At 37.8% G+C, this 13900-nt stretch overlaps 1 protein-coding gene across 1 annotated transcript in view; it reads left to right on the forward strand.

Moving 5' to 3' along the window:
* Positions 1 to 13900, forward strand: part of LOC113016994 (ATP-binding cassette sub-family C member 4-like) — a 61666-nt gene that overhangs the window by 10224 nt on the left and 37542 nt on the right. Inside the window, exons 3-4 of the mRNA XM_026160249.2 lie at positions 13262 to 13382; positions 13520 to 13744. Of these exons, the coding sequence (XP_026016034.2) occupies positions 13262 to 13382; positions 13520 to 13744 (346 nt within the window). The remainder of the gene's footprint in view (positions 1 to 13261; positions 13383 to 13519; positions 13745 to 13900) is intronic.

A 13900-nucleotide genomic window follows, 5' to 3' on the forward strand; every position in this document is an offset into this window, starting at 1 on the left:
ATGAACCACTTTTTTCTTTCGTCATATCTTTTTAATGGATTTCCACAGAGACCTGAAAATTTCCATGATTGTTCACCAAAGCCTGCTGTCTCTTACGGTGAAAGAATGATATTGATACTCCAAATAGATTTAGAGTTAGAAAGCGTTGTTTGAGGGCAAGTCAAGGCAGTTTTTGCTTTGCTCTACTCAGTTATGGTGCATTAGAAGTCAATTATCTTTAATAATTCATATTTTAATGATAAATTGTCAACACTTTAAGATTCCCCCATCTCTTCTGAACAAAACGGTGTAAGAATGACCGTTCTAGCCCCTACGGTTAGGAAATTATGGTCATTTGTTTGAGGGGAGTCGTCATTATGAGAAATAGACTGCAAAAATCCTGTGTCTCTCTGTGCTGCATGCACCTGTTTTGGCGGGAAAAAGTGCACAGGCTCTCTGATTGGTGGATTCAAATTCAGCAGCTCCAAGGCTGCTTGACTGAGCTAGAAACTTACTTCTCTGTGTGTGTGTGTGTGTGAGTGTGTGTGTGAGTGAGAGAGAGAGAGAGAGAGAGATGATCTCATTGTAAGATTCAAATTCAATATATTTAGACTGGTTGACTGAATTGGATCTTGTGTGTGTCTCTCTCTGTGCATGTGTGTTTCCATATGTGTCCATATTTGTGATTGTGTGGCTGTTATATTTTTTTTTGCCAATTTTTTTCATTTAACAAGTATATTTGAGGGACCCTTAGCATGTTCAGCATTTTTTCAGCTGTCCATTTTGCTTTTCCAATTTTTCTGTTTAAATTATTACTATTGTGCTAAATCATACTATTTCTGCTATTTTATAAGATTTGTGCTAAATGTAGTATTTCTGTCAAATTATAGTATTTGTGCTAAAACATAGTATTGATTTAAAATTACAATATTCATAGTTCATCACAGTGTCTCTGGTAAATCACAGTATTTCTGCTCTGTTGTACTATTTTTCTAAATCATAGTGTTTCTGTAATGCTTAAGTATTTTTGGCTAAATATATTCTTTCTGTTATCTTATACTATTTCTCCTAAATTCTTGTATTTTTGAGAAGTTATCATGTTTCTGGTAAGTTACAATATTTCTGCTAAGTTCTCCTATGCTATTGTATTTCTGCCAAGTATTATGTTTCCTCTAAGATATTGCAGTTCTGCTAAGTTATTCCATTTTAGCAAAGTTCCTTTGCTTCTGCAAAGTTTTTACAATTTCTGCAACTTTTCAGCTTTTTCAGCTAGTTTTTGCATACAGCTTCAGCTTTAAAGCATCCACACTGCATTTTCGCAGGAAATGCAAATCTTTCTAGTTACTATTATACTTTTTAAAATATTACACTTTTTTCCTTTAATTTGTCCCATTGAAATGAATGGGAAACTTCCACAATTCTGCTAAAACTTTCTTGTCTTTGAAACTTAACTACTGCCTCATACTTTCACCTAGAAACTTCATTCAAACTTTAAAATGTTCTCAAATGATTTGGCTATTCCTGTATGATTCAGCTTTTTCAGATCTTCTACCGTTTTAATCTTATCCCTCTTTGAGTTTTCAGTTGCAAAATTGTGATTTTTCAGAAAATACATGCGTTGCTATGGTTGCTATGCAATTAACTCAGAGGGGACAGTGAAACTGTTTGAATTTTCTCTTCATGTCCAAACAACTTCTTGCTACTCGCTCAATTTCCACTCAAGCCCCACAAATTATACACCAAAACGTAGGTATTTTTGCTGGCTTTCAGAAAATGTCACTATCATTGTTGTGGGACTCATAGATATTTTGCAAATCTCCTCAGAGTAACACAAAGTCAGAAAACTCTCCATATAAACTCAATGGAGAGTTTGTTCAAAATCACCGCTGGATTTCTCTAATGAGAGGCATTTTCAAATTGTCATATCTCCTTAACGAAGCGAAGTTAAGACATGAGGCTTGTCCCCGTATATGTTCAGACACTCCTGACGCTCACAATTCAAGAATTTCTTTCTCACCTATTACCGTTCTGAAATGAGTTGGACTTGTTTGAGGGTAGGAAATTTGTCCCTCGCTCAGATTTCATCAGATTTCAATCTCTGGAAATGAACCACTTTTTTCTCTCGTCATATCTTTTTGATGGATTTCCACAGAGCCCTGAAAATTTCCATGACTGTTCACCAAAGCCTGCTGTTTCTTACGGTGAAAGAATAATTTTGATGCTCCATATAGATTTAGAGTTACCAAAGGTTGTTTGAGCGCAAGTCAAGGCAGTTTTTGCTTCGCCTCTACTCAGTTACAGTGTATTACAAGTCATATATCTTTAAGAATTTATGTTTTATCTCTGAATTATGAAGACCTGAAGATTCCCCCATCTCTTCTGAATAAAACGATGCCTGAATGACCGTTCTAGCCTCTACGGTTAGGAAATTATGGCCATTTGTTCGAGGGGAATCCTGAATGTCAGAAATACACTGAAGAAAACTCACACCTCTCTCTGTGTCTGTGTGTGTAAGGGCTGACTACAGCAGGTGCAGCTAATTTAACTGACCTACATATACCAAGCCCAGACTCTCCACAGCTCCTGTTCCCTTTACTGTCTGTGTATGTGTGTCTGTGTATCAATATTTCTCCTATGTTTAGGTATTACTCCTCAATCATAGTATTTCTGCTAAAGCAAAGTACTTCTACTACATCTAAGTACTTTTGCCAAATCATAGTATTTCTGCTAAATCATAGTATTTCTGCCAATTCATAGTATTTTTGCAAAATCATGGTATTTGTGCAAAATCATGGTTTTGGGGCCAAATATTTCTGTTATTTTATAATATATGTGCTGAATATATTATATGTGCCAAATCATAGTATTTATCCCAAATTATAGTATTTATGCCAAATTACAGTATTTCTGCTAAAACGCAGAAATAGTACCTTTTAGCAGGAATTTCTACCAAAAGATAGTACTTCTGCTAAATCAGAGTATTTCTGCTAAACCAGAGTATTCCTGCCAAATCATAGTATTTGTACTGAAACATGGTACTTCTGCCCAATCATAGTATTTATACCCAATCATAGTATTTCTGCTAAATCATAGCATTTGTGCCAGATCATGGTATTTGTGCAAAAACATAGTATGTCTGCAAAACCATAGTATATCTCTTATGTTATAGTATTACTACTAAGGCATAGTATTTCTGCCAAATCATAGTATGTGTGCCAAATCGCAGTATTTATACCAAATCACAGTATTTGTGGTAAAACATAGTATTTCTGCCATATTGTGGTATTTGTGCAAGAACATTGAACTGTTATGTTATAGTATTACTACTAAGTCATAGTATTTCTGCATTGTTATAGTATTTGTACTAAAACGTAGTATCTCTGCCAAGTCATAGAATTACTGCAATTTCATAGTTTTTTTTAGGAAATCTGTTATGTTATAGTATTACTACTAAGTCATAGTATTTCTGCCAAATCACAGTATTTGTGCCAAAGCATCGTATTTGTATGGAGTCATAGTATTTCTTCTAAATCATAGTATTTCAATCAAATCTCAGTAGTTGTTGTTAAAACGCAGTATTATTGCCAAATCATAGTATTTGTACCCAATCATAGTATTTCTGCTAAATCATAGCATTTGTGCCAAATCATGGTATTTGTGCAAAATCATAGTATGTCTGCAAAACCATAGTATATCTTTTATGTCATAGTATTACTACTAAGGCATAGTATTTCTGCCAAATCATAGTATTTGTACTAAATCATAGTACTTGTGCCAAATCATAGTATTTGTTGAACATCATAGTATTGGAACCAAAACATAGTATTTGTCCCAAAGCATCGTATTTGTATGGAGTAATAGTATTTCTTCTAAATCATAGTATTTCAATCAAATCTCAGTAGTTGTGTTAAAATGCAGTATTATTGCCAAATCATAGTATTTGTACCCAATCATAGTATTTTTGCCAAATCGTGGTATTTGTGCCCAATTAATAATTCTGTTATGTTATAGTATTACTACTAAGTCGTAGAATATCTGTTATGTTATAGTGTATCTGCGGAATATAGTATGTGTGCCAAATCGTAGTATTTACACCAAATCACAGTATTTTTGCTAAAACATAGTATTTCTGCCATATTGTGGTATTTGTGCAAGAACATTGAACTGTTATGTTATAGTATTACTACTAAGTCATAGTATTTCTGCGTTGTTATAGTATTTGTGCTAAAACGTAGTATCTCTGCCAAGTCATAGAATTAATGCAATTTCATAGTTTTTTTTTAGGAAATCTGTTATGTTATAGTATTACTACTAAATCATAGTACTTGTGCCAAATCATAGTATTTGTTGCACATCATAGTATTAGAACCAAAACATAGTATTTGTCCCAAAGTATCGTATTTGTATGGAGTAATAGTATTTCTGCCAAATCATAGTATTCGTGTGAATTTGTATACTGTAATATCACTGTATTATGTAGTGGCTAAGTAGGGGCTGTTTACTAAGTGCATCAGTGTAAATAGGTCATCTCTTGTGTTGGAGTGCCCTCTTGTGGCGCCTTTTGGGTAGTGCCTTAGTAAACGGGAACCCTGTAAAAAGTGGCATCAGACTGATTTGTAGTGGAGGAATTTGTTACCAGTTTTCTTAATCTTTAATCTGTATGCATGTTGTAATGCATACCCTGTTCTTAATCATAGAAACCACACCATATCACCTCTCCACATCCTCCTACTGTATGCCATACCTCCCTGTACCATCCATCTGACCGCAATAAACTCCACCTGTGGTAATCTAATCCCTGGATGTCAGCCTCTCCTTCTGACCGAGGATAGTTATAGTATTTGAGCCAAATCATAGTATTTGTGCTAAAACATAGTATTTCTTCCAAATCATAGTATTTGTGCCAAAGTATAGTATTTCTTCCAAATCATAGTATAACTGCACAATAAAGGTTCTTGAGCCACATCAGTGTTTGTGCCAAATCTTAGTATTTCTTCTAAATCCTAGTAATTCTGCTCAATGATAGAATTTCTGCTATGCTTTAGTACTTTTTTCCTAGATTGTAGTACTTCTGCTAAGTCAAAGTATTTCATGTAAATCATAGTATTTCTACCAAGTCCCAATGTTTCTGCTAAATCATAAATAATGTTTTAGTACAAATTGTATGATTTGGTGGAACTTTCTGTGTTCCAGCACAAATGCTATGATTTGGCAGGAAAAAAATATTATTTAGTATAAATACTAAGTTTTAGCAGAAATGCTATGTTTAAACTTTAAAAAATTCTGCTATTTCTGCTGATGTGTGTTATGACTTTTGACCATTGAAATGAATGGTACACATTATCAATGTGGTCACTGATTTTGCATGATGGGCTGAGCTGTGCTTTACCTCAGTGAGATAAGCATCCGTTCTCAGACTGGGAGGCCTGGGTTCAAATCCAGCTTATGGCAACATTTCTTTCACTTAACAGTTAAACTTTTTTTAAACTCTTTTCAACACAAATTTCATTTTATTCACCCCTTTTCAGCAAAATTTTCAGTTTTTTTAACCCCTTTTCAGCACAAATCCAAACTTTATCAGCTCTTTTTCAGCAAAAACCTCTTTTCAGCAGAATTCTGCTCATTCAACTCTTTTCAGCAAAATTATCAGTTTTTTCTGCTGTTTTCAGAAAAAAAACTCTTTTCAGCAGAATTCTGCTCATTCACCTCTTTTCAGCAGAAATTCTGCTGATGGAACTCTTTTCAGCAGAATTTTCACCCCTTTTTTTTTGCCCAAATTCTGCTAGCACAATTGTCAATCTCTCCACCTTTTCTTTGTGAGAAAGTGTTTGGCTCAGTGAGCTAAATAGCTGCCCTTTGATCAGGAGGGCCAGGTTCGAATCCTGCTCAGGGCATCTTTTTTTTTTTTTTTTTTGTTTCAACTTTTTCAGCTTTTTTCAGCAGATATCTTCAGCCGTTAAGGCATCCACACTGCATTTTCGCAGGAAATGCAAATTTTTCTAGTTTTAGTTAGTTTTGTGAACACTCATTACAGTCTTAGTTAGTTTTCCTTTTTTAAATTTTTTTTTATTTCCGTTAACGAAAATGTTTTTTTCACTTCTAGTTTTCGTTATTTCATTAACGATAATAACCTTGCTCTGCACACTGGAATAAACATAATCAACATGATCAACATTTTACTGTGTGTTATTTCACCATCTTATCGATTCCAACTCTCCCTCCGCATGTGGTTTGGCACATTATATTTATCCAGAACTCCACTCTGTCTCTAAATGTTTGAAGAATTTTTCATGTTTGGGGTCAAATTTTGAGAATTTGACCATAAATGAAAGTTATGGTGTTATCACCCCCTTCGGGGCTTACCTTTCCCAGTTTTGATGATATTCCTCCCTATTCTTTGCAAGTACCCCCTGTTGGTGACGAGAAACTGTTGGTGTGGTCAAGTGGGTGCTGTAAAAACAAAAGCTCAGGACAGAACAGTTATCAGTCATGTACTTCATACAAAATTAGCATATATTGAATTTCATATTGATCCTCTGAGTGTAATGATACATTTTAATTTTAATTTCTCAAAGCTAAACACAATAATTTTTCTTTATTTTGCTCTTGTTCTTGTGCAGCACCACCTCTCAGCACATTCCCCTGTCCGTTCTATCCTACTTTTAAATTGCTGACTATTTCAAGAAAGCACCTAAAAGACGGGGACCAGTGTTTATTATTACATATCTCCATTTTGAATGTGACGAGCCTATCATTCCCCTGTTATTCATAGACCTCAATAGAGGGTTTTTTGGCTTTTTTTTTTTTTTTTTTTACTTCTATAAAAGTTAATTGACTCTTTACAGTGGCCCGCTATGGTTAATAATAACATGTTCAGTCATGAGTGAAATCAAACCTTTTCTTCACTTTAGCATTTAACATTCCCAACAATATAATGTGATACATTAATCGAAACACAGCTACTAAAACACAATTTTCTTAATGCAAACATCAGTAACTCAAAATTAGCAACCAAAGGGTTAAGTCTGCAGTTCACACTCATGTGAAGCTACAGCCTCCCCCTTTAGTCTCTGTCATCCTTCTGTTCTTGCAAAAACAAAAACAAAGCAAGACAAAATATCCACCCTTCTTTTACAGGCTGGGTGAATTGTTGTGGACATTTACTAATCCTAAAGTCGGCACCGTTTTTGTCTCAGTATCAAGTCAGTTAAAACTTTTAGTCGTCAGTCCATCACAGTCCAGTTACATGCATACATCCACACACATTCATACCAGAAGTTGCTGATAATGGAGTCTCACGCGCAACCTATTCGACCCTCCATCACCAGCAAGATGACGTCATCATTTTAAAGGAAAACAGTTCCTTGTTTTTGGACTGGATTGACTCGCTGCAATCCTTTCAGGCTCAGGACTTCTCATGTGATCAGTGTCCCATATAAGTGAATTTCTCCCAAGCCCATTATAATCATGGAGAAAAATACTTTGCGACTGTTTCCAGTAAGAATATTTTATAGCGCTTTAAAGTTCAATCTCTCAGGCCTGGATTAAAGAGCTGATTTGTTAAATCAGGAACTCACAAAATACCAAAATATCACCACCGGTGGATCACACCTCTCAGATGTTCTAATTTCAGTGCACTGTAACAAAAGCAAAAACAAACGTAACCAATAAAATACCCATATAATAACAAATACTGGGGCCCATTGCAAACATGTCCAAGCATAAAACCATTTTTCTCTCTCTTAGAGAAAGAAAACAATCCAAACCTCACTGATAAAATCAACCTAGTGTCAAGAAAAACCCAGAAATCAACCAAAACTTCACCAGAAAGTTTTCCTCACTCCCGGGACAATATTGCGTAGGAATACAGGTACCGTAACTCCTTTTTGCACTGGGAAAAAAAACATGTTGGATTTACTTGATTCAATAGTGGACACTGGTTGCACACAAATGTTTTGCTTTGGCAGAAACTTAAACAACTGAGTTAAATCAACACAACCTTTTCATATTCAGTAAACCTGTGCATTTTGTGTTCATAAAACACGATTGAAACATGTTCAGATGGAGTAAGTTGAGCTCCTGGAATATTTTAATCCTTCAATTCTGTCAGTTTATTTCAACACTATTCAATAACTTTTATCCAAATACTACTTGGTCACTTAAATACTACATGTTGTCTTCAGATTGCATGCGGTTCAACAAAGTCTAGATCCTGGTTGCCATAAAAATTGAATGGATCTACAACAACTACCATCCTCCTATCTTTATCCTGGTTGCAGCAGGGCCGGGAAATAACCCTGAAGTGACACGTTACCAGGCAGGGTACACCCCGGACAGCCGACCAGTCTATCAGATAGAAACAAACAGCCATTTACCCTTACATTCATGGATAATTTAGAATCATCAATTAACCTAGCTCTAATAACTGCATGAATTTTTCTCTCACACTGGAAACCAGAATTTTGTACAGATCTTTAAAGCCTGAGGCAATTGTGTTAAATACACGCGAGATGCTTACGTAAATCCAAGGGCTGGCCCCTTTTTTTTTTTTCTTCAGTGTGTTCCTCCTTCAATTAAATCTCAATCACAAAAATGTGGCGCTCCGAAATATAACTCACACCGTTAATTCATCATTTTCACTCTGTACCACTGCTCCTTATCAGGCTGTGTGAAGCACAGTAAACAATTCAGTGGAGGCCTTAAGCCATAAACAGACATCACGCACAGACATTGTTTTCATAACCAAACCGCCTTAGACCTTGTCCCCTAAATCTACACAAGTGCCCTCTGGGTGACATGAAATGCATTTAACCAATAAACAATCAATGGCTTCTTGTTGTTGTAACAGATTCTGTATTTGGATGTTTGTGTGCAGCATTTTGCGTGTCAGCATAAGCATTTGTTAGAAAAGCATTCTTCATCGCATCAGCGTGTGTGTGTATCACTCTTCATTGCACAAGCGTGTGCATGTGTGTGTGTGTGTGTGTGTGTGTGTGTGTGTGGATCACTTCTCAGTGAATTGAATCAGCATTTCGATTTGTGTGCGTGTGTGTGTGTGTGTGTGTGTGTGTGTGTCATTTCTCACTCAATCAATGAGTGCATATGTGTTCATATGTGTGTTTCTCTTCATTCTGAGTCAGTGCATGTAGATGTGTGTGTTTGTGTTCATCACTTTCCTGTTCTGGTGTTCTGGGTAAACCACGGCCTGAGGCGTGCCCTGGGGTCCATACTGGTTCTGGCCCCAATTGAGGCAGTGCTTTTCTCCAGTGTCCTGCATCTTCTCCTTGTTCCGCTCCTCCTTAACTTGACCCTTTTGCTTCTGTAGCTCCTTCAGGGCTTGCTCCTGCTGTTGGAGCTTCTGGTCAGGTTTGGCGACCTCCTGCACCAGCAAGCTCCGGCCTGATTTCAAGTCCTGTGTCTGGGACTCCAAGCCTGACTGATGGGTTCGATTATCAGCCAGCTCCTCCTGAGCCATGCTCAGTTTCTGCTCTGATGCCTTGAGCTCTTACTGGGGGCAGAAACCTCAGAGTCTTTTCCGTACACGTCAGATTGAAGTCCATTGATGTTTTCCTTGCTTTGCTCCACGGCCTTCTGCAGCTCTGCTGTTCGGCTCTTCTCAGAGGTCAGCTCCTGGCCGGGCCCCGACACCTGTGCCTTCAGCTTATTTTCTCCTGGTGCCTTTGTCCATTCTGAGGTGCCTCCTGACCTCAGTTACTCCTCCTGTCTCTGGCATGCCCTTTTTGCTGCCCGATCATCCATGTTGGTCCGTCATTGTCCTGCACAGTTTTAATGCAGAGTTGTTAAGGTCAGCATTCTTTTGCTCGGCCTCACTTCTCAACCGGGCTTAATGGGCGTCTCGTCACAGCTCTGTCAGCTGAAGCTGTCTGGAAATCTCCCCCGTGTAGTGAAACAGGCCTTGGATTTGACGCTCTCCGTCTCTGCTGCATGAGATCGTTTTCCTGCAGCAGTGTTGACATTTTCAGGTTGTTGTTGTGGATCCAGCTGCTGTAGCATTTGGTCAGGGTCACATCAAAGATGGTAGAGGAGTGAGCAAAGATGGTAGAGGGGAGAGCAGGAGTCCAGGTCAGCCTCGGCTTTCCGGGCCGACAAAGCAGCCTGTAATCAAGCATAAAGAGAAAAAACAAAACAAAAACAAAACAAAAACAGACGAACAGGAAAATGATGTTGTGTTGGCTGTGTTATTCAGAGAGGGGAGAAACAACGGGGCCACACAATAAATTGTGTGTCAAAGATTTAGATGTTGGATTGGTGTTTGCTATGGGTGAGGTTGGACCAGCCTTAATCAGTGTCTGAAACATCAGCCTTGTTGGAATCAAAGTTGAAATAGTTGTTTCTTGTATTTGCTTTGTGATACTTAGAATTAATGTCTAATAGAAAAATTATTTAACCCTTATGTAGTACTGTAGTGCTGATTGTCCACAAAGATGAAGCAGGCACAAAACTGCTAGACACACTCTTTATTATCAAGTAGGTGTGTACATGATAGTGGGGAAAACGCGGCTCTGGAGCTGCACAGAGTATAAAGGAGGTGAGATTTTGTTTATTCAGCATCAATGCTGGTGTTGATTCTGTTCATGCTGTGGGGTTCCTTTTGCAAAAGTTTGTTCAGTAAATCTCAAGACAGTTTGACAGTCTCAGTGTTCAGTTTATTTTTCCACCACATGTTAGTCCAAGTTTACACGGCACAATGGTTAGCACTGTTGTCTCACAGCAAGAGTGTCCTGTGTTTGAATCCACAGGCCAGTTGCACCCTTTCTATATAGTTTGCAGGCTCTCCCCTGTGGCTTCCTCTCACTGTTATGTGACGGCTGTGTGCAGGCAGGAGAAGGACCCAAAGTGCAGACTCTGGAGACAGAAAGTAACTCAAAACAGCTTTAATGCTGAACTCAAAAGGGTAACAAACACTAAGAATACAAAATACACCTACGCAGACAAAACACACAGCAAGATAAAGGTAGATCACAACAATGACAAACTGAAACACAGGGCTTAAATACATAGAGGGAGCAATCAGGGAATGGACAACAGGAGGGAAACACGGCTGGGGCAAATCAGAACTGACAAGACAAGGAAGCGTAAACTGAACACACTGAGATAAGACGGAGACCTTCAAAGTAAAACAGGAAACACATAACACAGACTGAACAAAGACACAGACTCACATGCAGGCACTGCAACAGAGGGAACAGAGACGTGGGACCAGGGCAGACACAGACACTGACTGGACACGGGGATATAGTGGACAGGGGAGACAGCAACTAAGGATTACACAGAGACAAACTATAAGACATGACTCTAACAAAAACCCAAAGACTAGAAATTATAAACAATATAATAAACTCAAAAACCCTGGGTCAACGACCCAGGCATCCTAACACTCACAGTTGTTACTGGTTACTGTGTTTGTGAATGTGAGCGTGAACAGTCGTGTCTCTAAGCCCTGCAACAGACTGTCAACCTGTTCACTCTGACTTTTAGCCATAGTGCCGAATTTGATGGATGGATGTAAAACCAAACTCTTTTTTTTTTTCCCCCCCCTCGTGGCATTTTCACGAGCACTATCATTTTAAGCCATCTATATACTATTTAGTTGTGACTTTCACATTGTGTTGCTGCCATGTTTTAACAAAACAAGATTTAACGTGTTTAGGTTACTTCTGTATATGCTGAAAGCCAACAATCCAGAAAGAAATTTCCATGTAAAGCAGTTTTGTGTATTTTCTGCTTCATCTTTGTGGTTTTTATTTTGTGACCTCTGGGAAATCGTAAATAATGGTGATTCAGAATTCAACCCTGTCAAGTGAAATATTTCCTACATGATCAGGAGCCCTTGTGATGTTTAACAGTGAAGGACTAAAAGTACAGTAGATGAGTAATACTATAAATTAGACCTTTCTTATTTATCTTATGAAGCTAGAAAAGCTGTGCCTTGTGATTATCAGTCAGTAAAACTGAGCTTCACCAACTATAAATTCCAAGTGAACTGATTGTAGAAAGGCTGTGATGGTGTCTTTCAAGTGAAATTTCTTGTAATGTAGGATCTGTATTTCTTGTACTGTCCTCTGAGCAGGTTGTTCAGTAATATTATTGCAGTTTGCTATCTGCTGTCTAATTTCAAGTGGGACTTGAAACGATCAATATCTGAGTAGGAAATCCTGTGTTTAGGACATCAAAGACTGTTAGTCCAGAGTCAAGATTTGCTGCTTTCTGTCTGCAGTCTTGAAATGTGCAGAGACAAAATAAAGACTATAAACTTCCCTGAGAAAGGGAAAGAGAGCTGTGAGTTTTTATTCAGGGATGTAGATATAATTTGTATAATTTCAACAGTTTTCTTTATTTTTGCTGATCTATGGATGAACAGTCTGGTTTCATCCGGCTCGATATAAGTGCTGTTGGATCACAACAGACTTGGCGAGTGGACAAAAGACTGAACTTTCCAACTAACAATCAAAAGCCTTGTGGTGCACTCTAACATCCACCTTTATGACTGCAACGGCATGGCTCGCTGATGTATTAAGTGCTTAAAGACTTCTTTAATCAAGTGTTTTAATAAATGGAGCCTATAAAAGCTGAAATTGTGTCTTGTTTAAGGGTGTCATTGTTGATAAGTTGGAACCGCATATTCCCATAAGCTGTAGTAAGGAATGCTGCAAAGCAACCATAAAAAGCCTTAAGAGGAACGTTAAACACCTATAGGTTTGTTCTTGTAAAGACTTTGGAATTTAAATGATCCAAACAATTGTTGGACCTTTGGCTTTGGTGTAAACATTAGATATTGTTCAGGTCCATTTTCCTTGTTTTACCCTTTTTGCACCTGTTCAGTGTTTAAGGTGAATTAACCTCTTGATTGGATTTTATGATGACATGATACTGGTCATTCACACTTCTGGCTCTGCTGGCAACCAACACGTAGTAGCTGTGTCCAAACCTCGTTTTGACTGGATAAAAACTGCCAGAGTAAAACTGTTTTCACGTAAATATTATTTGTGCTAGTCACACCAAAACAATATGAAAGTTTGTAGGTTAAAGAAAAACTAATGTCTGAGACTGATGTTTGAATTTTAACAGGAGGCGATGTAAGGTAAAGCCTATAAAACATCCACAGCAAACTCGTAGAAATGGCTTAATTATTAACCTGTTTTGTATCTTACCACAGCAGTACAGTCAAGTGACAGGGAGACCTCATTATGTCATCTTTAATTGCTCCAGGATTTATAAGACAAAAGTGGAAAACAACATGAATATGATGTTTCCATGACAGAATCTGGGATCATGAGGTCCAGAGGGCTACCAAAGAGCTGCGGAAGCCTCGACTCACCGGTGTCATTGTTAAGTGTTACTGGAAAGCATATGCAGTCCTGGGGATCTTTACACTAATTGAGGTCAGTGGTGTGTTCATTACAATTAAAAATGAAAAGAACTAAACTTAAAGCAGTGGAGATGTTAATCAGAATCATTAATCAATGCTGTGTTTACTGTGTATTGACAGTCACTGTTCTTCATCTGTTCTTCATTTCAGGAGATCATTAAAGTCGTCCAGCCAATCTTATTGGGGAAGATTATTGAATACTTTGAGAGTTATGACCCAAATAACACAAGAGCTTTTCATGAGACCTTGGGCTATGCAGCTGGATTGTCTCTCTGCACCATTGGCCTGGCATTGATGCATCACCTCTACTTTTACTATGTGCAGAGGATAGGCATGAAAATCAGAGTGGCCATGTGTCACATGATTTATAAGAAGGTGAGCAGGAGTCCATGACCTTGATAAAGGAAAAACCCTTTCTTTTCTAGTTGTTACTGAACTCTATTTAGATTTCATGCGAGGACTGCTAAAGGCCGTAGCTGCATTCTTGTGCTTGTATCACCTTGCCAAGTTCTGTCATGTAATACTTTAAGA

Source organism: Astatotilapia calliptera, chromosome 23 (genome assembly GCF_964374335.1).
Source record: "Astatotilapia calliptera chromosome 23, fAstCal68.1, whole genome shotgun sequence".
Classification (NCBI taxonomy): Eukaryota; Metazoa; Chordata; class Actinopteri; order Cichliformes; family Cichlidae; genus Astatotilapia; species Astatotilapia calliptera.